This window comes from Mastigoproctus giganteus, chromosome 12 (genome assembly GCF_048544385.1).
Source record: "Mastigoproctus giganteus isolate SK-2022 chromosome 12, ASM4854438v1, whole genome shotgun sequence".
Classification (NCBI taxonomy): domain Eukaryota; kingdom Metazoa; phylum Arthropoda; class Arachnida; order Uropygi; family Thelyphonidae; genus Mastigoproctus; species Mastigoproctus giganteus.
This window is the reverse complement of record NC_143586.1, coordinates 44,703,499-44,729,851: the sequence shown is the minus strand read 5'-3', so window position 1 is coordinate 44,729,851 and position 26,353 is coordinate 44,703,499. Positions and strand designations below refer to the sequence as shown.

The 26,353-nt window shown below is 35.9% G+C and overlaps 1 protein-coding gene across 2 annotated transcripts in view; it reads left to right on the top strand.

Annotated features, from left to right (window-relative positions):
- LOC150077002 (neurexin 1-like) overlaps positions 1–26,353 on the top strand; it is a 265,455-nt gene that overhangs the window by 193,229 nt on the left and 45,873 nt on the right. For both annotated transcript variants that reach the window (XM_090386277.1, XM_090386276.1), the window contains exons 3-4: positions 3,587–3,897; positions 7,878–7,904. In XM_090386277.1, coding sequence (XP_090242403.1) covers positions 3,587–3,897; positions 7,878–7,904 — 338 coding nt within the window. The remainder of the gene's footprint in view (positions 1–3,586; positions 3,898–7,877; positions 7,905–26,353) is intronic.

The following is a 26,353-nucleotide window of genomic DNA, read 5'->3' as shown; positions in this document are numbered from 1 at the left end:
CAATATTATAAATATAAATACATAAGTCCCTCTGGCGATTAAAATAAAAAAAACTGAAATAGTGTCAATATTATAAATATAAATACATAAGTCCCTCTGGCGATTAAAATGAAAAAACTGAAATAGTGTCAATATTATAAATATAAATACATAAAATGGCGAATAAAATTAAAAAAACTGAAATACTGTAGTTTTAATATTACAAACATAAATACATAAATCTTTATCGCTGAAGGTATATAAATACAATGAAATACATATATTTAGGTAACGTTACCTCAGCGATAGGAAATATTCGAAAATAAGTTTTATTATATTTACATTTTAATTGCAAATAATAATACTTAATTTTAAGATTAAAAATTCAGATAATCCTGAAATTAAATAAAGTTTCTTAAATCTGTTAAATACACATTTTTCGGTTTTTTTTTTTTTTTTTTTTTTCAAAAGCTTAATTTAATAAATTGGCAGAAGGACATTTTGAATTTCAAATTGCCGTATGCATTTTATTTATTCATGTTTTTATTCAAATCACTTTATCAGCAATAAAAGTTTTGGTAATTTAGGGATCGAGACCCCACTCCGTTTTTTTTAAAGTCATTTTTGGCGTGACCATTGCCTGGAATTTTGTTTTAGTATTTGTGCTGAAACTGCTACTTTAATTAGAATTATAAAAGGGACGAGTTCCTTGTCTATACAAGAGTGAGTAATGGGTTCACATCCTATTAGCGATGTCATCGTAATTATTCATCATAGGCTAGTCGTGCCATTATTAGCGAGAATGTCATGGAGGTATTTTAATACCCTCTTTAGATAAGTTGGATGGCTGCTAAAGTAGTATTTCGCAGAAGAGGCCACGGACGTTGTCATGTTTCGCCTTTTTACCCACACTGTTTCTCAAATGCGATTTCTGCTTCTTCAGCCTTTTTATTTTCTTATTTTTTTATACCCTGTTGGTATGGGCTTCACTCCTCCCTTGTACGTTGAATGGAAGACAGACGTGTTTAAAATTTTATTAGAACAGCCAGATATTGGATGTGCGACGCATCCTTGCCTTCAAGACGGTAACTTTTTTTTTTGAAAGTTTTTCTCTTGTAGTTTTTGAAGCATCCTATTATTTGATGGCAGTGACCACAGATCGAACCACATTTAATGCCACTTGGTTTACGCTATTGTATCGTAGTTCGTAGGGATGGGGAAAACAGATAGAAAGAAAAAAAAGAAGGAAAAAAAAAAAAGAGCGCATAAAAGGAAATTCCAGAGTAGAGAAAAACATTCACAATGGAACAAAGATGACTTAATGTAATAAACCTAATTTTAAAAAAGAAAATTCTCGCTTTTTTGTGTCTACAGAAGAAAATAAGTAATTTTATTCCTTTTATTAACCAATCCAGGCAGATCAAAAGAATGATTCTGTTTTGACCTACCTGGATTATAAAGTAGTAGATGCTCCATTTACATTGGTGCACTTACTATGAAAAACGAAGGGCAGCATTCTAGCAGTTTGGAATGACACGGAGATGCAGAAAGCATTTTACAGAGCGATGTAGTCGTATTTACGACGAGTCAACTGATATCTGCAAACCATGATGTCTGAAGATTCCCTAGGGTATGCCGGAGAATGATATTTACCTTGTTCCACAGAGAAGTAAGATATCTTACTACTCTGTGCCTTGTCCTGTCGATGCACGTATCTCCCAGCAACCTCTGGTGCTACATATTTAAACCAGTAGGGGGATAATATATTTTTTTCTTTTAAATCTCCAAATTGAACTCTTTTTCACAAAATAAAAGCGCCTTCTCTGACTATGTGATTGGTTTTCTGAATTTTAATTCCATCCAGTTTACTCTGGAATCTCGTTTTCAAATCACGAACATTTATGGATTTGCTTTTCTAAGATCTAATTTATTTTCCTGATTTATGTTACCTTAGTATACCTCTGAATATGTTTAAAGAAAATATTAAGCCCTCACACGGGGAGGTTGCTCTCCTTTCTGTACAACCCCTGAATTCATTGGAAAACTTTTTTTTTTTTTTGATCTTCAGAATTTTCCAACAATTCTTATATTTTTAAATTTATCTTACAGATCATATTCATGTGTAGCCTACTCAAATGCATTGTCTTCTATAAAATGTACCTTCTATAAATTATCTTCCGATGAATAGCGAATTCTTTGAGCGCCTGCTGGCCTACTCGAATCTATGCTTACAACTCTCAAGAAGCTGTTTAAGTTGTTATCAAAGTGAAGGTGATCATTAATCTCGCCTCTGTCTTGGTGTGATGATTCCTACGAAGATTTTATCCAGTTGTATTTTTGGGAAAAATATGTATAAAAAATGCAATCTTATTCGAAAGCATGGAAAGTCTAGTGAGAGCAATGTTTCCCATTAGACTTTCCAGTTCAGGGACGTCAAAATTCCAACGAAAGTTTTAGTGTCTTATGAGTAGTTAAATTTCTTCAATGAGTATATAATAATTTCTTCTTATTTCCACCGGACTAATGTTTGGGAACTGCCTCTCTAAAGAGGATCATGAAGACCCTAAATAAAAGTGTTCCAATAATATCGGATATTGCAACATGGTTCTTTTCCTGCCCGTAGTACATAAATCACATTTTTCATTCTTGTAAAACAGCAAATACCGACATTGTATTTATAGAATAGCATGACTTTTATAGATTTTCATCCAGCTTCTCAAAATTATTTTTCGACTTTTTTCCTGATACTACAAAGAAACCTAATGGAATACGAGCCGAACTTTCCAAAATATAGCCTACTTCCTTGCTGACAGTTACATACAAAAGCGAAAATGTCACACTGGAGATTGTTGATTTGAGCAATAGAAGCGCCCTCTTCCGGAGTGTTATCGATTAGCGAATTCCATTACCACTCACGCTTCATTTGCATCCTTATCTACATTTTTTTTTATTCATTCTTCACTAACTGCCGCCCAACAGTGGTAAAACAAAGCTATTAGGAAGATTGATTGTCGTTGCCTTATGGAGCGGGAGAAGCTATCAGCTACACGTACCATAACGGGCCACATTGATACACATGAGAAGTGGGCTGATCGCAAGACCGGCAAGCTCTGTATGGTTGCACTTGATACTGCCAAACTACGGTGGACTTTCACCAGTTTACAGTACTAAACAATGTCCATCTAGTTAATAGGATGAATTAATTAACAGCAAATACCCGAAACTGTTCATTAATGGGATAAGGGAGGGTCTTGTTGTACCTGAAAATTGTTAGTCCTAACAAGATACGAATCGGATTGATGAATCGCACATGATGCAAATGTACCAACGGTTCCGTATAGCAAGGAAGAGTTACAAGTCATGCTTTTAGATACTAAAGCAGTTTTACTTTTGTTTTTTTTTTTTTTTTCAGGGAGGGATAAAATCCTGGGAAGAAGCCAGTATACGCCATTGACTCCAATGGGTATACTGGCATTAATAGTTTGTAAGTAGTTAAGATGAATTACATGTTAATATATTTATTAAAATAATCGAAAATATTTTGATTGCAGATTAATAAGATGTTTAGCACTAATTGATTTCTTTTTTTTTTCTTCTTCTTAACCAGAAAAAGAACCGTCCGAAGTGACCTTCCGAGGGTCCGAGTATTTGTACTTTGACCTACGAGGTTCAGGAGGTGAACCCGTCGTCAGCACAAGTGATGAGGTGTCCGTGTTCTTCAAGACCAGACAGTCCGAGGGACTCTTGTTATATACCGGGGATGGAGAGGATTACATGAGCCTGGCATTAAAGGCCGGTGGACTAGTGGTGACTGTAGGATTGGGGTCTGGGTCTATAGAAAGAACCGTGAGACCAGTAAGGGTCAGGTTCGACGACAACCAGTGGCACAAAGTCGTGGTGCATCGTAAAGTGCGAGAGGTAGGTTGTTTTAAAAGTGGTACGGGAAGTTTTTCTTACTTTTTAATGCGTGTTTGAACTTTTCCAGTAATGTTAATATTGTATGGAATTTATGGTATTGGATTCCGTGATTTTCTTAGCATAAAAATTCGTTAACTGTGGTGATTAATTTTAGCAGGTTTAGCATATTTAGCCGGTAGAAATCATAAAAAACATACTTCGCATCTCTTTACTTACCACGTATGCACTGTTAGTTGGGTAGCATTTTCAAATAGTCGTCAACACGTCACCAGCGCTTCGAACACAAAGAACCAAGTTTTCACAAGTAGTTCGTTCGGCTAGCATCTTTTCTGTAATAACAGACACATAATTCTGGTTATATAACGATCCCTTCTTGCATATTTCTTTTTATTTATTTGAAATTAAGCTGTCAGAAGACGTCTTGATCGAGAAATTATTATTTTCTCGATGTAACACCCCTTTGGCAGAGAAGGATCGTGTTGTTGCACTGCAATAAATATTTGTTAATTGATTACAATCAGAGAAGTTTTCTATAGCACTTGAAACTCTAGCGAGTGGATACCACTGTTTAAATACAGTCCACTCACTTACAAACTACGTAGAAAATCTTTAAATCAGTTAAACTGCTCTGTATGTGAAGATAGCAAAAAGGATCAACTGAACTCTCCCAAAAACAGACAGCTTTCGTGCAATTAATGAAACCTTTCTGGCTACCATCTTTGCAGCTTCTGCTTCTTAATGGAACCATTACTAAGTATGTTCATTCCGTCTTCTTTAATCTATCCAATGTCTTACTGCTATCTCTGCCGTTCCTATTCCTTGTACTTGAGGTCCTGTCAAAACAATGAGTCCTGCTTTTCATTACCAGAAACCGGTGCTTGATCAAATTACCGAATCGTATCGATCCACTGCAATAGCACCGCTGGTGAGACAGCTCCGTAGACTTTCAAAACCCTCGAGATCTCTTTGAATGCTGTCATAGTTTTCCTTCACCTACCCTAATGCAATTAGAACATTTGAGTTTCACTTCCTGGGAATTCCTCCGATTCTGGTGTCCGAATAAAAACAAGATTTAAGTTGTGATGAGGCTTCTGAACGTTATCAAATTTAATGATTTCCTTAAATATAAATCCAATTATTGACACTATTTCGATGCTCAGTTTATTATTTGAACCGAGAGCGAACACCACACTGTACATTAGTCACAAGTTTGGCAGCGAACCACACAGTAATGTCATGCGATTCGTAGAAATATAAATAGTCCAGAAGACTTCAAATTCCAGTTTAGATTCAGAACGTTAAGAATTTTAACCAACTTCTTTTTTGGATTTTATAGATTTCTTAGTACGATTAGAGAGATACCGGATGGAGGCCCAATATCATGAATTTAAAATTTCAACACCACTTTTAACGAATATCTATACCATTTTAAAGAATTCTACGAATTTTTGGCTTCGAGGGCGTTTGTGAATTCAACCAAATAATACTCATTTACAGAACTGTCCCTGGAACTTTTTCCCAAAAAAGGGGAAGGGGCGGTACATCTATTAGGACGACGAGTATCTATCTATTAATGTAAAAAAATGTAACAGTAAAAAGTAAAAAAAAGTATCAAATATCCAGGTAGACAATCGCCTTTTGACCTCCCTTTCCGATGCCCATTCATATGTTTATCGGTGGTTATAAATAAATCTGATCGTCTGAGAAGAATATTCCACTAACTTGCATGCGATATTTTTAAATTTTTAACTACTGTGAAAGTGGTTCTTACCCTACTTCACAGCATGTAAAGTAGGGTATAAAGATTCCATAGCTCAATTACACATGACAATTATTCGCTAGCAGCACCCTTACTGACAAAACGTGAAGCTCCTGCATTCCAGGGCGTATGCATTCCAGGGTTTCCGGTAACGGAATTTCAGAAGCCTGCATATAACCATCAGTTTTCGATATAATCTGAACGGGCATTGGCCAGTTTTCTTATAATAACCCCTCTTAAGTCTAGTTCATGGAAGATTGTGAAGTGTGGCTAGAAAGTTCTAAGAATAACTTTATAAGTGAATTAAAATTGAACTTATTTGCTTTTGTTCTTTCAAAGCCTCTTGGGCAGCTCCACATGAAGCAGTTCTCTCCTGCCATTGTTATTTTGAAAGGGAAAGAAGTGAGATGAAGTGGAGCCAAATCAGGTAAAGAAGAAGGATATTCTATCTGAAGGATCCGTTTTTCAAATTGCTTCACCATTAAGTAATATGAGTTGGCGCTTTGTCGTGATAGAACGGCCACTTTTCCTACCACCCTGTTTTCTGGAGCTCTACCTTTTCACTCAAACGCTTAAAAAACTTGATCCTTGAATTTGGATTTATTTTTATTTTTTTATTATTATTTATTTTTTTTATATTTGCGGAAATTACTCTATTCTGATAGAAATTTTAGGTTCAAACCCTGTTCCACAAGTTTTATAGATTATGTTTTTGAAGCTTTAATTTGATTTAATATTGTGTGAGACACACAAACACACCTTACAACAACTGTGACGATAGATTATGAAACACAGTACATATAATTAAATCTAGGACCTCAAGTTATGAAAGCTCTATAAAGTCGTTGTACATGTCTGGCAAATCTTCTGTACACATCTCTGGGCAAACTGGGTTTGCTGTTTAGTGTATAGTTCATCATGAATTGCGCTTTGGTATTTCCCTGGAAGAAGTATATTTCTTCTTCCTTTGGAAGAAGAAATATATTGTTCGATAGAGAAATATATTCCTTTTTAAAATAGCAGCGTTGCCGTTGGTCGCGACAGCAGAACCTTGTCGTGCCCATTTCTGAAACTTTCTAGCCATACCTCTTACATTATCAAAATCGTTTAAGTTTTTCATTGAGCTTTTCGTCTAAAATATAACAATTATTAATACTGTACTAGGAATAACAATGGTTAATTAATGTACCAATTTTAAAAATACATAAAAAAACCTCAAGATAAATAATTATTTAATTCCTACTTTTACAAATTTTCTGGAACCCTATGCAGCAGTTCGCAGTATACACTGCCCTACCATTAATATCCCGACACCTGTCTTTAAACAAAAAAGCTTTTATTGGCCAGTAGAGCTGAAACCTTTTGTGACGGCTTTCAATCTTCGCGGCATACTCTCAACCAGCTTTTTATAAATATGAGGTGATTCATTCCTCCACTCGGCCTTTAACGCAGCCACCAGCTAAGCCTTGTTCTTTGGACGATCTCGACGTGCACGTACTGGACAATCCAATATCAAATCAGCACTCTGGGCTGGCCAATATTTCAACACCCATGTCCTCAAACCACTCTGTTACGACCCGAGCAGTATGACATGGCGCGTTGTCTTGCTGATACAGGTATGGGCCTTCCCCGAAGTATTACCATAATGTTGGAAGTGCATAATTGTCCAGGCTGTCCTGATATTGCACAGCATTCATGGTTTTGTCGATAACGACTAAGGGGGCCCAAGCCATACAATGAAAGCACTGCCTCCACCAAACTTCATTGTCGGGACGATACAATCAGGAAGGAACTGTTTCCCTGGCATTCGCCACACAACGGCCATCAGACTGGTAGAGTGCGAACCTCGACTCGTCTGTCCATGGGACTGTTTTCCACTGCTCTACAGTCCAGGATTCGCGCTCCTTCTACCATGTTAATTGGCCTCTGGCATTTGTTGAGGTGATCAATTCTGTTGTACGTGTCATCTTGAATACCCACTTTTGCAATTGTCTGCTCGAAGCCCAGTGTGCATATTTATAACAGGTTCTGTGACGTGTTGCATGCATCCGGATATTAATGGAAGGGCAATGTATAACAATAATATAAAATGCCATACTGTTTAGTGTAGCCTAACCTCAAAATATCTTTAGTATGGAGCTTTCAGAGATTTTGAGGTATACTTCATCATAATTTTCCGATTCAAATGACTGAATTTTCTTCTTTTTTTCTCTCGTTTCAGATTACTAGAGCAACGGGTTTTTGCCACGTAAGTAACCCTTGATGTTTACGTATTGTGTGTGTGTGTTATGCAACACCTCTCAAAGTCTTTTTAGTGCTATAATTTAAATAAAATTTCCACGTAGTTGAAATAATGGCTTCTTTAATGGAGAATATTTTTACTACTCGGAATTTAAGAGAAAAGATAAATACCCCATTTAATGATCAAAAAATTAAATAAATAATAATAATATAATACAATAATAATAATAAAAATACCAAACTAAAAGAATCCTACTTCCGGTTTCCACAATGCCTGTAATTTTCATCAAACAGTAACCATGGTGATGCATTTCAGAATGGACTGTAAAATGATAATGCGCATGCGTCTGTCGAGGTGAATGCGAAATATCAATAATTGCTCAAAACTGTTACTTTTATGAAGTTATATTTTGTGGCTTTAAATATTTTTTTTCGAAGCAAAATGGCAGATATTTTTTTTTTTTTTTTTTTTTTGCTGGAATGCCATACTGATGTCATTTAGATTTTAAAAGAAATTCAATTTCATGGATCTATTACGGGCAAAGCATATCGAATTATCAGACCCCATACAAATAGTGGAGAAAGCAAAATTGGTCTGTAACTGAAGATAAGAAAAATCAACTCCTTTCAAATTCCCTTTGCGAACTGTTGTAGGTAGCCATTTAAAGTCGAGAAAGGAGAAAATGAGGGTTGTCATAACCTTTAATGTCTGCTGTTACACGCAGGAGAGAGGTTTTATAACTAGATAAACGTGTAAGGCCCTTTTTTCTTTTCTTTTTTTTCTTTTTTTTTTGTTGAGCCCGTTACTTGTTCTCAAAACAATAGGACAATTGGGGTTTTAAAAAGTCTTCTAAACGAATGTAATAAAAAAAAATACTGAGGGGTAGAGAAAAGATGAAAATTAAAATAATGATTAATTTACATAATGATTCGTTTTTGGCTTCCACCATTAGGGGTTTTAAAAATGTAAAAATTTGATACTTTTATTGACGATTCTGTCATTCTAACGGCAACATTTTATTTAAATGATTATATTTTAACATTCAGATGATACGTCAGCTTTTTTTTTTTAATAAACAAGATTTTCAGAAAATACACAAATTTCATAGTCAGATTTGAACGATGTCTCCTAACATAAACACATTTCGAATATCCAAATGTGTTTATATTCTTCTTATTATTTTCTAATTTTGAAATTAGATCACAAAGAGCTAAATGGGCAATGAAAATGCTTAGAAAAATCATATTCCTCCAAAATTCTGAAAATGTTTGCGGTCAAACTACTTTTTCTCTATTACTATTTCATCATGACCGAGAAGAAACGTTATTTGACACTGGGTGTTCGATGAAGCAACGTTGATTGCAAGAAAATGTTCTCTTAATGACTTGAAGTCATTATCTACAAAAGAAAAATGGTCTTAGGAAAAAGACAGGAAGTAATGAAAAAAAGAAAATATAAAAAAAAGAGTATACTCCCTTCTTATATTTTACCCCCGAAACTTGATCCAGGTTTCATTTATTCTGGAGAAAATTTTCAATTGCGTTTCGATTTTGTTTCTTTCGGTTATTCTTTTCCTTGTATTCCATTGAACGAGAAAGAAACCATTATAAGGAAAACAGTGAGCTATCTTATCTTGGAAGATTTTTCTGATAATCAACACGGATTTATTTAATACCAAAATCTCTTCTAGCAACTAATCAAAAGAACCTGACACTCGTTATCTTCGTTAAACTGAAGGTTTAAACATCTGGTTCGTGGAAAAAACATTCCGAGATATATAATTGAATCAATAAAATCAATTGATAGTTGATATAAGTTGGCCTAAACCAGGATATTGCATAATATTTTAAGTACTGTCTTGCATATGAAATTTTTAAAAGAGTACTAAATTTGCAACTAAGTACTCACTCCATTTACCAGCACACATTCTCAAATATTTTTTAATTAAATAAAATGTTATTAAAAAATTGAAGATTTGAGTAATATAGAGTAATATTCTCTTCTAGTGGAAAAGAATTTACTGATTTTCATGGCTTTAGTTACCTTAGTGTAAATTCTAAACGTCTGCCCAACCTACTTTCGTAAATTTAATGGTCTCGAAATTTTTGAAAGGGTTATAAGGGAAACCAAGGGCATAAAAAAGTCCTTGAAAGTGTATTGTTCTTAACATCCCTTATCTCAAGTGACAGAAATGTTCAGGTTCGATTATCCACGTATTCCATTGAAGATTACAGATAGAATTATGAGTCATTTATTTATAGAACCTATTATTTGGTCTTGTGGCAATAGATCCTTAGACAGGATGCTTTCTTTCCAACTTGTTGTATTAACCGAGATCGGTAGAGATTCCAGAGTGTTCGGTATGTGTTGGAGAATGTGGATAATTTCCTCTTAAGGTCATTTGTCTTTCCTAACCTAATCTTAATGGTAAGACTATTCGAAACGCTAATATAAATACAACATTAACATTACTAAGCCTAATTGTTAATTTAATTGTTCGTTAATTAAGCAGGAATGGCAATAGCCAGCCTTAATTTTACTATAAAAATATCTAAACAGGTCACCGACCTTTCCAGATTACATTAAAATTAGTAACGTTTCGATCCTCTTCTGTTCATCATCAGTGATTTTGTTTTTTTAGAATGGCTATGAAAAAATATATATTTATTTATCTTATTTTTATTTTTTAACTTTATTAAATTTAGAAAATAATTTTTATAACATTGTCTGTATTTGCTGCAATTTTATTACAATATTATGAATAATTCTTAAGGAGTTGTAAACAGTCAATGTGTGGCCACATTTTTACCTGTTGACTTAAGATTTAACAGTGTTACTTAATCCTCGAAGGCTCCTACCTACTAACGAAGTTAGCTCGCTTTAATGTTTGTAGGCAGCTGTAGATAATCTTGGTGTTTGCAAACCTATCAACATGGCTGCTCCTTAGGCGTAGTAATTGCCACCATCAGCAGTTTGACGATAACGTTATAATAATAGAGTGTAGTTTAACTTAGTGAATATGTCAACATTTTATCGGCAGCTGCGAAATGTCACAGTTCAACATAAAGCTCACCAAACTTGTCTTAATCGCCTGTAAAATTATCCCTGAATAGATTTTCATTGGCCGCATATATTAACTAGGTACATTTTCTCTATTACATTGGTTGATGGAGCAGAATTTAAAGACGATCGACAGTGAATTGATAAGATAAATAAGCTGTTGTGTGACCAAAACTTTGTTTCGGTAATCGGCTATAATCTCTTTATTTAAGAATAAAGTTTTGAGATTTCCATGCCAAGAATGTTTATGTAAATTAAATTATAAACTTATATAGTTAGAGAAGTACACTACGTTGTTATTTTCCATTAAGGTTATTATTATATTAAAACCACTCTTATACTACGTGAAAATTAATAATATAGTTTATTAGGCAGTTCGCCTAAATTAGGGTGACGTTTCAGGTAACTTAACGATACCCATCATCAGACCAAGGATCTATTGTAATTACAAAATTACAATACAAATTATGTTTATATTATTGCAAAACACTCTAGAATCATCTACAATCCTCTATAATATTGAAACAACACTCCCACTTTCTAGAATAGATTCATCTGCAACGTTCTACCACATTCAGGAAGTCTTCTACACCTTTCTGGAATATTCCAGAAATTTTTTAAATATTTAAGTTTTTGTTTATTTTTATACCTAACAGAAAATATTTTTTTTAAATTGGTAAACAAGTTAGTCCAATTTTAATAAAAGCTTTGAATATTAAGAAAAATGAAACGTGATTCAAAACTTTTCAGCTGGATTGTTAAACTTTTTTTTTGTAATATTAAATTTTTACCAAAATATAGTTATAGCTTTTTTTAGTTCCAAAATGTATTTTGTTATGTATTCATTGATCATTATGAATTATATTAAAATTATTATCTACAAATATTTATCAGTCTTTTTTTTTTTCTGGCACGCAGCGCATAGTTCTACTCATAACAAATACCGGTACACACGGTATTCCATACAAGTGATTTAGTAACAGATACTTTTCACAGTTATCGTTAATTGCAACAGTGACAATACATTAACAGTGACAAAGTAGCTACGTGAGTAATTCAAGTCCAACAAAATATGTTGGACTTGAATTATTAGAACAAATTTGTAAACTAACATTATTTTTGTGAATTCATTTTCTGAATATCATAAACTGGTAGAATTATCTGTAATGTACTAATAAGAAATAAATTATTAAGTTAAAATAAATTATTCGCGTGTCGAATATAATTGGGATGTATTTCTGTATTTTTTTTTTCAATATGCAAATGAATAAAAAGAACGCTTTTTTGCCATTAATTCATCACGTTCTGCATCTAATTTTCTATGAAATACTGAATATTGCCATTAGGCATGCAGCAACGAAATTAACGCCATCCATTATTTATAGGCGAATGATTTTGGAGGAGTGGAAGAAACTAGCAATGCAGAAATGATTTTAATGATTGCCCATAACTTAATCCCTTTATAATTAGGAATACTTTGCTGCGTTTTGAATTTTAAAATAAATTATTTCTGCTTCGGCTGAAATGTATTTGACTATTTCATTAAAACCTTTGACTTCTAGTAATTTAAACAGCTTCTCTTATGATTCAAAACATTAATTTCTGTTACCAGGATATCCTCTACTCGAAATTGATTTTTTACTACGTTTTTATATTGTACGCTGTACGCCATTTATTAATGAGACTAATTGGTACAGAGTGGATAGTTCGTGATTGAGTTTGGTCATGGATCCATGGGATCATGGATTTTGATTTGGTCTCGCTGAAGACCGATGCTGATTGTTCGACTACTGTAAACAAATATAATAAAATACAATTACAGTGGACTTAGAAACATCAATGCTGGACAGTTGAGGATTACAAAAACCTTGACTGCCTTGACGAATATCTGTTCCCACCTTTCATACTGATGGAAGGACCAGAGTATGGTCAAAAATTACATGCGTCTATGTGACTATCATGCTTTCCAGGTGTGGGGAATGTTTTGCGGTGCATCGGTCACTTTGATATCAATCAAACGACGTTTGGATGGCACAGATTATTTGAAAATTGTTTCTGACCAGCCATATCCCTTCATGACTTCGCACTGCAGCCATGGAAAGATGTGTCTGAGAATGAGTTCTTCTCAACAGAGTAATGCGCAATGCCATATGGCCACAATTGTACAGCTATGTTTCCACGAACATTAGAGTGAATGCAGCCCTATTGCAGGATCTCAATAAAATTGAGAAGCTGTAGGATGAGGTTGAACGAGCTGTTGGAATAGAGATTCGCAACCATAGAATTCTACAACAACTGTGGAAAGCAGTTGAGTCAGCGTGGACCAACATCTTTGTGGTACACCGTCAACATCGTGTTGAGTTCATACTACTGTGAATCCAGGCTGTTCGAGGACTAAAGGTGGATGTGTTCTTAATGTAGGATTTTAGAAGCATCTGTGACTAGGGCCATATTGCTCCGTGTACATTGTCTGTAAATTGCATGTGTTCTGAGTTAGATTTTCTGTATGCTGGACGACAAATCCGAGTTCCGGGAGAAACACCATGCTACCCTCTCCTGATACCGACTAACTCAGCCACGTTGTGGAAAAGCCCCATAAAAATCCCTAGCGTCATGGACGGGATTCGAACTCAGGTCTTTTCCACCCACTGTGGGGGAGAACGTAGCAAAAATTACCCAAGAGCTAATCTATTATGAATTTATTATTATTTTTATAGCATATAATGAATTCTACCTTAAAATTATTTATAAAACCAATTTGAAGCATTTTAATAAATTTTATTTTATTAATTAATTTATGCAGAAATATTACTTTATTTCTTGACACATTAAATTAAACTAAGATTAAAAATAAAATAATAATAATAATAAATGATCAATATTCACTCTTGCCCTGAGCTGAAAATAAATGTTTAAATAAAACAATGAACAAAAACCATTTACAAACTGCTTAAACTTTTCAACTGGATTTATTACTAGCTGTCACCTGAAGAATACCAAATCTATATTAAAAGAACACGGTATCTAACATTGTACAAAGACCACATAAAATAATTTTAACAGTGCTAGAGAAGTCCATATATCATTGGTTGTAGTTTAATACATGCAAATAAAATTAAAATAAGCTGTTAGAATAAATTTTGTGTAATGTAATATATAACTTACTAACACTCAAATAATACGTGTTAAATCCTTAAAAAAAAGGTTTCTTTTAATCTTTAATCTTCTTAAATAAATAAATCATTCTATTTCAAATTTTACGATTAGTCTAACTTGAAATATTTCCATTATTGGCATTCTCTACTTGCCTTCTTAAAAGTATAGGGGAGTTTCTAGCATCCATGTCGGCTGGCAGCAGTAGCTCCCCCTGGTGTTCAAATCTGGCAACCTTTAGATCACATCCCATTACAATATTTACATAGCTCGGAGATTAAATATAAGGTTATTCTGAGCGGAAGCTTCTTCATGCTAATGGCATAGTGGCTGAGTGATGGATAAACTTTGTGTTGACCACCATGTATCGGCTTTTTACAGGAAATCGAGGGTGGAAAGGGATGGAGCCAAGCGGAAGCGATCACTCGATGTCATCACTTCTCCTCTTACTTCCGCCGATCTATATTTCATGGCGCTGCCTCCGGTGTTGGTAAAAATGGAACATTTTCTAGCGGTCTTGATGTATAGAGTTTCTTTTCCACTGAGACTTGTATTCACCTGCGGGTGAGAAGATCAATAAAAATGGGCCTAAAGGAACGGATGGGGACAGAAGGGGAAAGCATTGTCTGTTTAAATAGCTAAAACTACTCCATCAGCATGAAAGTCAATGTCCGCATTGTGCTCAGTTGAGGAGGAATCCATGGTAAATAATGTTCCAAAATTATCCATCATATCAAAATAGCCATCATGTGAATGTGGCTTTCTAAATTTAGAAATTCGTGTGTCAAAATAAAAAAAAAAGGGGCTTAAAATCTCCATATACTTTAAACGGCCAACTAACTTCTATAATTAATTACATGGAGAGGATATTTTTATTCCTGTTTTGCTTGCGCCATCTGGTGGCAATGATTATAAATAAATTCTAAAATCTTCTGCCTTTGGATACGTATTTTAAATGGCCAATTAATTATTAATTATATTCGAGGGGATTTTTATGCATTATAATTCTTGAAATCTTACCGCATTAAATTTCATTTAATTAAAATTTAAAATATTTAACATTGCAAGAATAAAATAATTTTGTTTTTGAAAAATGTTGTGCTGGAAATTGTAATCTATAATTTAATGTAATAGATTGCGTTATATTGAATTTATTATTATAGACGTTATTAAAGACGTTAAGCAGTGGGGACATCCACTGATAACATTAGTCCACAAAGAGCAGTATCAATTAATAACCACTCTCTGTCATCTCCCACCCAACCATCCCTTTATCCATAGCAGTAATATGATAGTATCGAATCAAACTGGTCAGAGAAGCTCGCTCCTTGACAAACCCATGTTGTAAATCCAATCTTGCCTAGATGATCCTGCATTACTTCTTTAACCAGTGAAGCCATTATTTTTTCCTGTAACAGGAGTTAAGCATACGGGTCCATACTCATTTATGAAACATAAAGTTGTGCATGCGTTCCAGTACACTATGAACTCGAGATGCTACCATTATCGATGATCATGGGCGTAGATGCTGAAGAATCTTCCTTACCGAAAAAGATTCAGCAGTCAGTAATGGCATAGAATGGATAAAATAGGTCATACAAGAAAATTACATGGATTAAATATATAGATCGAAGTGCTTTGTTGGACAACGCCTTGAATGTTATCCATGGTTTCGATTGCTACCATTGGCGTGTTTCCACATAAAATGAATATGATCCATCCATTGTAACTCAGTGGAATAAGATTTTGATAGCCGCTGAAAACCTGTCTACGCACTCAGATTACAATCTATAACACGAAGTCTCTCTCTCTCTCTCTCTCTCTCTCTGGACCTGGAACCTTTCAGTGAAAGTTCTCAGAGTGAAAGATAACATTCCGTGGCGCACATCACGTTGTGCTTTACTTCCTGTATGGAGGCGTCTCGTTTTGGTCTTTTGTTACTTAAATTGACTGCTGGCCTTTCAAAGTTCGCTTGCTTCACGTTTTAATAGAGAGCGCCCCCAAGGCCCGCTCCCCTAGTGTTCTCGCTGTTGGCAGCTTGCCAGAAAACCTGAAATTACAAGCTTTATAATGTCCGTTCTTTTCTTTGGTGTTCGAAACACAATGCTGTCGCTCAGGGCATGGGTATTATAGCCCCCCGCGCGTCATTAGTTATCCCCGTGTATGCGTGAAGCGTTTCCTGGTGCTCCACTGTTGAGGGTGGCACTCGAAAGTCCGCCAGGATTATGCTAATTAGAGAAGTCGCACCACAGTGGTCCGTGACTGGGGCTGTTGTCCATGCGTGTGATTGGCTGCATCACAACGATGAATTCTTTTTCTCGGTGATTGGTCAATTGGAAGGCTTTTGTTCCACCGTTGTTCCAGCTTGGCGGCTTCGTTAAATGGATATACACTGCACCTTAAAGACTTCACGAGGAGAGGGGTGATTGACCGGATAATCGCCGCTGATTGATAAGCATCGTCTTCGATTGTCTCTGATCTTCAGAGGCTGAATTCATTTGAATGTTATCGGCAGCCACTTCCTGGCGTGTCCTTACAGCAGTGGTTTCTTAACTTTTTCACGATTGTGGATCGTATCAATTTCTTGAGGAACTACCGGTGTCCATCTAAAATATCTTTGTGATTAAGAAGGATGTGAGTCTACTACTTCACGTCTATTTTAACTTTCACCTTTCAACTTCTGATTACAACTATTATTGCTGTTTACTTATAAATATGCAGTGGATATTCATTATACTGAGAGCTAAAACTCCATTATTGAAATAATAAAGTGAATGAAGAAACAATTGTCCTACAGAAAAGTTGGTATTAGTAAAGCCCAATGCAAGGAAGCGAACCTTTTTTCCTAAATCAATCAAAAATAAAATAATAACAATAATCTTTTATTGTTTCTATTTTTCATAATAATAACTCAAATAAAACAGAAGATTCATACTGTTCCCTTAAATTTAGTCCCACTCACTGACTTCTGCACATTGAGAGGCAACTTTTTCCAACTTTCGATGACCCCCTACTAGGTAAACTTCATGAGCCCCAGTCTTCTATTATTCATTGATATCTTGTGGTCCCTGGTTCGTGTCTCACCTAAGAGGGAGAACGGATCCTCCTCATTCATTTTACTCAATCCCTTCAGGATCTTATACACCTCAATCAGACCTCCCCTTAGATGGTTCATTGTGAGTTGTTCTCCAGTTGTTGCCAAAAATGAAACATAGCAGGATGCACACAGTTTCCTAAGTGAAGTGCTGCCGATAGACCTCACCAGTGAAACGCTGGTCCATACGCGCCTGCCTAGTTCTTGCCAGAAGTGCCCAATGTTAAGCAACCACAGCCACCTGCCTGGATAGTGGGCACCATTAACGATGGGTCCATGGACTCGTGTTGCACCAGATATTTGGACTCATCCAACCAGCACCCCTGGTTTCCAGTCCTCCAGTGTCCAAACAGCGTGTTATTGACTGCGAAGGAAACTTTTTTAATTATTTTATTAATATTTAAATTAAATTTATTATTGAGACCAACAATACAGAAATTAAATATCTGTCTTTCTGCTGTGTTACGTGTTTTGTCAACGCATGTTGGAATCCGCAACCACTTGGACAGACAAAAGAAGTCAGGTTCCCAAAACAAGGATGGCGTTCGCGGTTAGAACGAATAACTGGGAGAAAAACAAAAAAAAAAAGGGAAAAAAATCTCTATTTAATATCACTTTCCCAAAGTAAGGTGAAAGGAACGGGGGGTGGGAGTAACTTTCAAAGAAAATCTCGTTATCAAAGTTTTTTATATATATTTAAGAATGCCGTCTGTATTCAGCTTCAGTGCACTAGGCTAGTTTCCTATGATATACGACGTTCCGAGCGCGTGCCAGAAATTTGCAGTACGTGCTTCAGTTCAACGTTGATCTTGACATACCCCCTTCCCCTACCCCCCTCTACCACCACCACCACCACCACACTTCTTTTCTTATCCTCTTGCTTCACCAGATCTAAAACTCTACGCCAACATTTAACGTCTGCGTTGTGAGCAAGCAGACGAAAAAAAAAAAAAAAGAAAGCAAAAGTAAAAACATTTTTGAAATACCATACACGTGCATGCGCACGAAATATTGGTTTAACGTTGAGGTTTGTAAAGAAACATCCCATAAAGAGAGGGAGGGGGGGAGGGGAAGCGCACGAACTCACTAAAAAATGGGTAATATTTCTTTGTTTCTGTGTAAGTAAACTATGAATCCTTTTTGGTCCAACCGAATCCATTATTAACACATCTACATATTGGAAATAAAAAATCTCTTACGAAAATTTCATTTGGGTTGATGCATGGACCACATTAGTTTGGCTGTGTTTCTGTGATAGCCAACAGACGCGAAATAGTGTTTTTTTTGCGCAGCAGCCGAGAATATTGTTTGTTAAATGAAATGGAAGTTTTATAGTTTTCCGACTGATGTTCTGTCGTCTGCTTTAACGTTGTCGTCTGCATTGTGATTTTACGTCTGATCACAATTAAAGTAAATCTAAAATATCTTTTTCGCATTTTTTTACTAAACACGTGCCCAAAAATTAATTTATCAATTAAAGCTTTTGTAATTATTTTAAATTTCCTGAGTTCTGTTTTAAGAATTTTCTTCTTAAAATATGAACTTAAAATGATAGATTTATGTACAAGGGTGATCGAATAAAAGTAGCCTCCTCCGAAAAGCATACAAATGGTCTAAACTGTCTTAATGCGTGATACTTAGAATGTTGTCGTTAATGGGGAAGAGGATTAAAAAACAAAAACTTCAAAATGTCACCCCCGGGAGGTCATAAAAGGTAATAAATCATTCCTCATCAGAAGTGCTGAACATTTTTCAAAGTCAACGTATTGTCGCTTAGATCTTTAAATGAACTGCTGCGAAGTATATGACTGATCAAAACTCTCTAACTTAAGAAGGAATCCATTACAGAGCTCTCGATGAATCGTATTTCTCCTAGGATTGGACCATTGTCAATGAGCATCGCTTTCGCGTTCTCTGATTCTGAGTTTATTTTGGAGAGTGGAAGCTTTGTGTTTTACTCCTGCGCGACATCAGTTTTTACAAGAGTGCTGATCTTGCTTCATAAAGCTCAAAGCATCTGCAGCACGCACTTACGCTTTTCTGTTCAGCAACACATAGCAACCTACTCTGCAATTCCCAAATAAAAAATTTAAATTCTTCTTGAGGTTGACAGCGTTCCAACCTAATGTTTCATAATGCCATTTCTTGTGTTACATTTCGGTGTAACATCATACATGTAACATCATCCATGATACATTTCAGTGTTAGATTTTAGATCAGATATGATACATTTCAGTATCAGAGTTTACATCACATATGATATAACAACAGATAAGATACATCATACATTTCCGTGCTATATGTTACACCTGACAAGATACATGTGATACAATCAGTGCTTCATGTTACACCTGATGTAACATCAAATAAGATACATGTGATACATTGCATTGTTACATGTTACATCTGACGTAACATTAAATAGAATACATGTGATACATATCAGTGATGCATGTATCCAATGCAAGGAAGCAAACTTTTTTCCTAAATCAGTCAAAAATAAAATAATAACATATAATGTAACATCAGATAAGATACATGGAATACATTTCAGTAATACATGTTGCATATGATGTAACATTAGATGAGAAACATGTGATACATGTTACATCTGACATAACATTAAATAGGATATATAAATAAATAAATTTTCTGTTTATACCCAGGTCACTCAAGGCACGTGTACTTATGCACCCGCGCGAATGACCACTCGGCTACGTGATACAGATCAGTGATACATGTTACATATAATGTAACATCAGATAAGGTACATGGGATACATTTCAGTAATTCATGTTACATCAGATAAGATACATGTGATACATTTCACTGTTACATGTTACACGTTTCGGTGATATATCTGATAAGAAACATGTGATAGATTTCAGTGTTACATTTTACATCCTACATAGCATCAGATAAGACATATGTGATACGTTTTAGTGATACATGTTATATCTGATGTAACATGTATCTTATCTGATTTAATATTAGATAACATACATGTTAACTCTGATGTAACATCAGATGAGAATAAACATGTGATACGTGTTACATCTGACATACAAATTTGTAACATTGAACAGAATACATGTGATACATATCTGTGATACATGTTACATCTGATGTAACATCAAATAAGATACATGTGATATATTTCACTTTTACATGTTACATCTGATAAGCTACATATGATACATTTCAGTGATACATCTGATAAGATACATGTGATATATTTCAGTGTTACATTTTACATCTTATGTAACATCAAATAAGATACATGTGATACGTTTTAGTGATACTTGTTACATCTGATGTAAAATCAGATAAGATACATGTTACATCTGATATAATATCAGATAAGATACATGTTACATCGGAAAAGATACATGTGATACATTGCAGTGATACATGTTACATTTGACGTGACATTAAATAGGATACATGTGATATATTGCAATGATACATGTTACATCTGATATAATATCAGATAAGATACATATTTCATCTGATGTGACATCATATAAGATAATGTTTAATTTAATGTAACATCAGATGAGATACATGTTTCATATGATGTGACATTAGATTATTATTAGCTATATGGTGCAAGTAGGCTTATGCTGCACCAGCCAAAAAAAAAAAATCCCGACTTACCCTGAGAAAGGGAGAGAGAGTCAAAAGTTGAAGGGAATCACCAAGAAAGAGAAGAATGATGATATCCAGCTCAGGACCTTGGGTGCCAAGCCCATATTCACCAGATGTGAGCCCCTGATACATTTGATGCATTTCAGTATTATATGTTACATCTAATGCAGCACATAACACTGAAAAGTATCGCACGTATCAAGCGAAACGATTGTGTAACATTTTGTACTTGTCAGATGCCATACTTAAGGAAGTAAATGGACTTTCAAGGTGTTGCTAATAAGAAGTACAAAATCCTTTAATCAAATTCCCTGTTGCGTGTAATTTCAGTGGGAAATTTTTACAGGCTTTAATTATTGCTTATTGTAAGTTGGAAAGCGACACCACTGGAATTGTTAAAGTTGGTGGAAAGCAAGAAAAGTGAAAGAAAAATGCAAGAGGGAGAGATGGAGCTTGGAAAAAATTTTATTTCAATGTGTAAATTGCACACTTCGAACTGTGGAAGCAGACACTTTGTGCTGCTCGGATGCGTTAAAAGTAGATAAGTTGAGCTAATCACGCTTCACGAGTCCCGAATTGCAGACAGTGACACACTCCGAGTTCACAAAACACAAAAGGAAGTCACTGGTTGCGAGAGATAAGGGAGCAGCCCAAATGATTTCTGTAGCGAGTGTCATGGAAGGAGGCTGGAAATGATGCTTGAGAATAACAAAGGAAAGAAAGCATGTAAAAACTTTAAAAAGCAGGTCGGCAAGAAAGAAGATAGGGTTGCTGAATGATTCGCCTAGCACCATCATCCGAACTGATACAGCCCTACTTTGAACCTATCTGGGGGAATGAGGGAGGGAGGGAGGAGGAACAGAAAGAGAAACTTCCATAAACTTCTACGTCTCACCTTTCTATAACGGTTTTTAAAATTCCTGATGTTCAATCGCCGTCTAGTGAGGAAACAATGAACTGCATCCATCCATTATCTCATCAAGGTTGGCTAATTTGCACTGATCCAACACCTTGACCATTAAGAGAGATATTTATCGTATTTACCTTTAACGCTCTTTAGGGCTTCGTGCAATTTCTTAATCATATGGCCACTTGTTCTTCGATGATGGATTTCCGGGTTGCTCATTTAGTGGAGGGGGAGAACCCATTTCGGATAAACTGTTTCGTTAATGGGATTTTTTGGGAGCATTAAGAAAATTATTGATTTTTTCCTTAGAGACTGTTGCTGCTAAATTCTAATGCTTATTTTTCGAATTATAAATTGGTAAGCTTCGTACATCAATGCATACTGTGAACTGCGCCACCTGCTGTTGGTATTTTTAAACATCTAACGCCACCATGGCGAAACAGAAGTTTTACAATATCGAAATAATTTCAAGAAGAATCCCCCCCCTCCTCCAAACAGGAAGTCCATTTATAGCAGACTTGAAAAATTCATTTTTTTCCCCCCACTGCAAGTTTATAATTTTTTAATAATCCTACATTGGAGCAGTGCTCTTTCTGTGAAGTGTGTAGCGCAATACCGAGGCAACTCGTGGTGAATTATCTCTCTACGGTATGGAGTTTTATATACTTCACGCGCAATAAAGGTTATTTATCTATCTGTTTTCGGTTCTATGGCTCATAGCAAAAATTCTATTTCAAAGGACCTGGGTTCGATTCTGTAATGTTGCCCGTAATGTCTTCCCGAAAGAGTTAAGAGTTTATAATCTCGCCTTCTCTCTCTCTCTCTCTCTGTCAGAATACCTGTGCTATCGAGGGGGGTGTGAAAGAGAAGAAAGGGAGGGAAAGATATCCCCTATCACATGACTAATCACTTCTATACGTTCGGGAGGTGGCTCCCTAATACTCTAACGATGGTTTGAAGAAGGTTAAGTGGTTTAAACACGATGAGAAATAACAGTGGGGGCCCTTCGAAATGGTGCGTGATGCCGTGTGAAGGCAGAATGAAAGAAGAAAGGAAGATTAATAGTTCACATAACACCTTCGCTCGATGCGTAGTCTTATCAATAATTTCCACCACGATCACTTCAGAGACGTGCAAATACACCTAACAAGGCTCATTTATTTTCTCAAAGTCTCAACCTAGATAAGGTGAAACCCCCCCCCCCCTTCCCCCGCAGAAAACTACAACTTAATACGACGATAAAGATCCGCCCGATCTCTTGGGGAGTGGAGTAGCGTTTGGTGTCATCCCTGTAACTCGCTGGTATCCAGGATTTTAAAAATATAATCATAAAGGAACTCAAATACAAGGTTTATTATACCACAAAGTTTGATTGAGGACATGGAAGATTTGCTGAACGATTTTTGGCCATGAGCCTTACAAACCCGATCCGCTGGGCTTGTAACACTCCTTGTAACACATGCTTCATGGATAAACTATTTAGTAACAAGGGCCGGCCCTGTGTACCCCTGAAGGGGAGAGAACCAATACTGCTTTCTACGTACAGATGCTTCAAAGACTATTGAAGTGCATTTCAAACCTGTCCGAAGTTTCTCTCTGTCTCCTCATTTCATGGTTCTTCTGTGGTACACCACCATACGAAATTTTGTCCCTCTTTATCTCAAGCAGCTCGAGTTACACCACGTTTTCTACGTGTTCTGTTAATTTTGTCGAGCAGTGTAGTATTTCCATCTCAATCTGGCACTTTTTTTTATCCCTCCCCTTGCTGGGGTTGCGAATTTTTTTAGTGATGTATTCCCTCTTCGATCGTCTGCTATTATGAAGCAGACGACCTGAGTTACGTATGGTAGTACTTAAGCAGACGAGATTGTCACACAAGTAAATATTGTAGCAGACGCCTACATAATTCCACGATAAATTTAAACCGAGGGAATAAATTGTAGGGCAGAATACGCCAGCAAAGTTTAGGAATGGTGGAATGAAACTTGAATCTTGGTGAAAACATCACTGAGTTGTGCACGTCCAGCCTTTACCTGCTGGATTTCGCGTCCAGATTTTTTTTTTTTTTTTTGCGTTTGTTATATAAGTGTGCCCAGAAAAGACGCGAAATTTTCAAATTTTTGATATGTTGGAGAGTTCTCTGCTCCTGTGACACTCCTAATTAATTCGTGCGCATAAAATTAAAACAACTAATTAATTAAACAAAATCAATTATGATAAAACTAACAAAAAAAAAATTGGCTGCATACGAAGTGTCACAAAAATTCGCATAAAAATAGACGCTTTAATTAAAATATCCACTTCCACTCGAGAGATAACAACAGCAGTTTCAGGCTTCTTTTGTTCGGCTGTCTGAAGGAGGCTGATGAAATGGCTGGATTAGCACTTCGGGAAGAATTTAGCTTATACCACGCGCGCACACACACACCAAAAGTAATACTGCATTTTGAATATTAAAGCGATAAAATTCGATAGGTTTCGAGAACAAAAAATAAATAATTAATAGTCAGTTTTGATTCCATTGCAGTTGTTATATCTTTTCATGTTCAAGGAGTATAGCAACTCCAAAGCAGAAAGAAAGAACATCACATATAGAAGATATAATATGAAGGATCCAATGCAAAAATAGGATAAGATTTGAAGGATCCAGTGGAGAAACTGGGTCGGATTTGTAAAATCCAATACAGAAAGAATAAGACTGGAAGGATAGGATTTGAAGGATCCCGTACAGGAAGAGGATCAGATTTGAAAGATCCGATACAAAAATAGGACCATATTTTATGGATCCAATGCAGAAATAGGACCATGTTTTAAGGATCCGATGCAAAAACAGAGAGAGAGAAAGAAGATGAGATTTGGAGGATCCATCGCAAAGATGGAGAGCGAATCAGATTTGAAGGGTCCAATACAGAAAGAGGATCAGATTCTCTGAATCTTTCGAATCTGAGGATTCATCGCAAAAGTAGAGAGAAAGATCAGATTCGGAAGATTCAGCGCGAAGAGATTCAGATCTGAATAAATGACGCTCAAAGCAGCAATAGACTGAATGAAGCAACACTTTCCCTTGAAGGATAATTTTTTGTGTCCTTGCATTGTGGAGGAGGGATGCGTTTTTGTGCACATGCTGACCGTTTTTCATTAACGCTTAAAAGAATTGACTATTGATTTCTAGCACTGGCAGGGTCCTTTGGTTACAGCAATTTGGATTATGCCAATCATATTCCACCAGCATTAAAATCATAACCTTTTTTGTTTAAATCACGACATTTTTGCAAGTCACATTTCAAAATAGATAATATAGGCTGCTTTGGATCTAACCACCTCCTTTTGCATCGGATGTTCTCAAAACCATCGACTTCTAATCTCTAATCATGATTGGTTTCAGAAATGACTCGAACTTGAATTGCAAATCAAACATCTAATTGAAAACTTCCTAATATTAAGGTGAGTATAAATATTTACGCATTGCATCGAATGTTTTTGAGAGGTAGGATTCGACCTGGTATGTGCACTGTAACTAGGTCTGGGTAGTATTGTGTGAATTACCTCCACTCCATATAATGTCACCTGCGAACTTCACAGTTGGGACAGCACAGTTGTGGTCGTAAGCGATTTGCTAGACATTCCGAAACTCAAACACACCCATCTGACTGAAATAATGCATAATATGACTGAACACGTCACAATAGTACTTTCCTTTGATCCACAGTCCAACTTTGGCACACTCTCTGCACCATGAAGTAGAAATCCTTCTCCGAAGAAGCGCCTACAGGATTAGATACGATTCCTTGCATTTTCAAAGCACGTTTTCTAAGGAAGGACAGTGGGTGCTGGTATGATCAGTTTTCACAGAGTCCATAAGGATTTTGAACATAACTGATCGTTTCTTCATCTTCGGTGGAACACCATCTGTCTTCCGTTTTCGTGGTACTTATCAACATTCGATTTGGGGATATTTAAGAGGGCTGCTCAATAAAGAATGATCATAATTTTTTTTCACAACATGCCTCTATTAATCATCCATATTTTGATGGTCCTTTTCAATTTATTCCCCTTTTGATGAAACGCACTTACTCCAACGTTTCTTCCATTCTTCAAAAACAGAACCCATTTTTTTGACGTGTGTTTAAGACTCGCCTCGGATGTCTTTACAACTTCTTCTGATGACTGGAAACGCTTTCCATCGCAGCTCCTTTGAAAATAAAAAAAATCGCAGGAAGCCATGTCTCATCGACTTTTATCATCTTCTACAGAACCTGACCATCTCCAGTAACCATCCGTTGCAGCTCCTAACAAACCTCCATGAGAACTTGCCGTTGCTCAGGTGTGAGTAGTCTTGGAACTAGGCGTGTTCAAACACGTGTCATATGCAAATGGTTATGGAGAATACCATGAATGCTTCCTACTGATATTCTCAAGATCTCTGGCAGTTGCCTTACTGTTATACAACGATCTTCTCTCACGATTAAAGAAGCACCTCCAGGACCGTCGATTTTTGTGATTGAATCACGTACATCTTTAAACATTCAAAACCATCTGAGAGTTGTGCTTAATGGAAGCGTAGATTCACCATAAGCCTCTTTTAACGTTTCA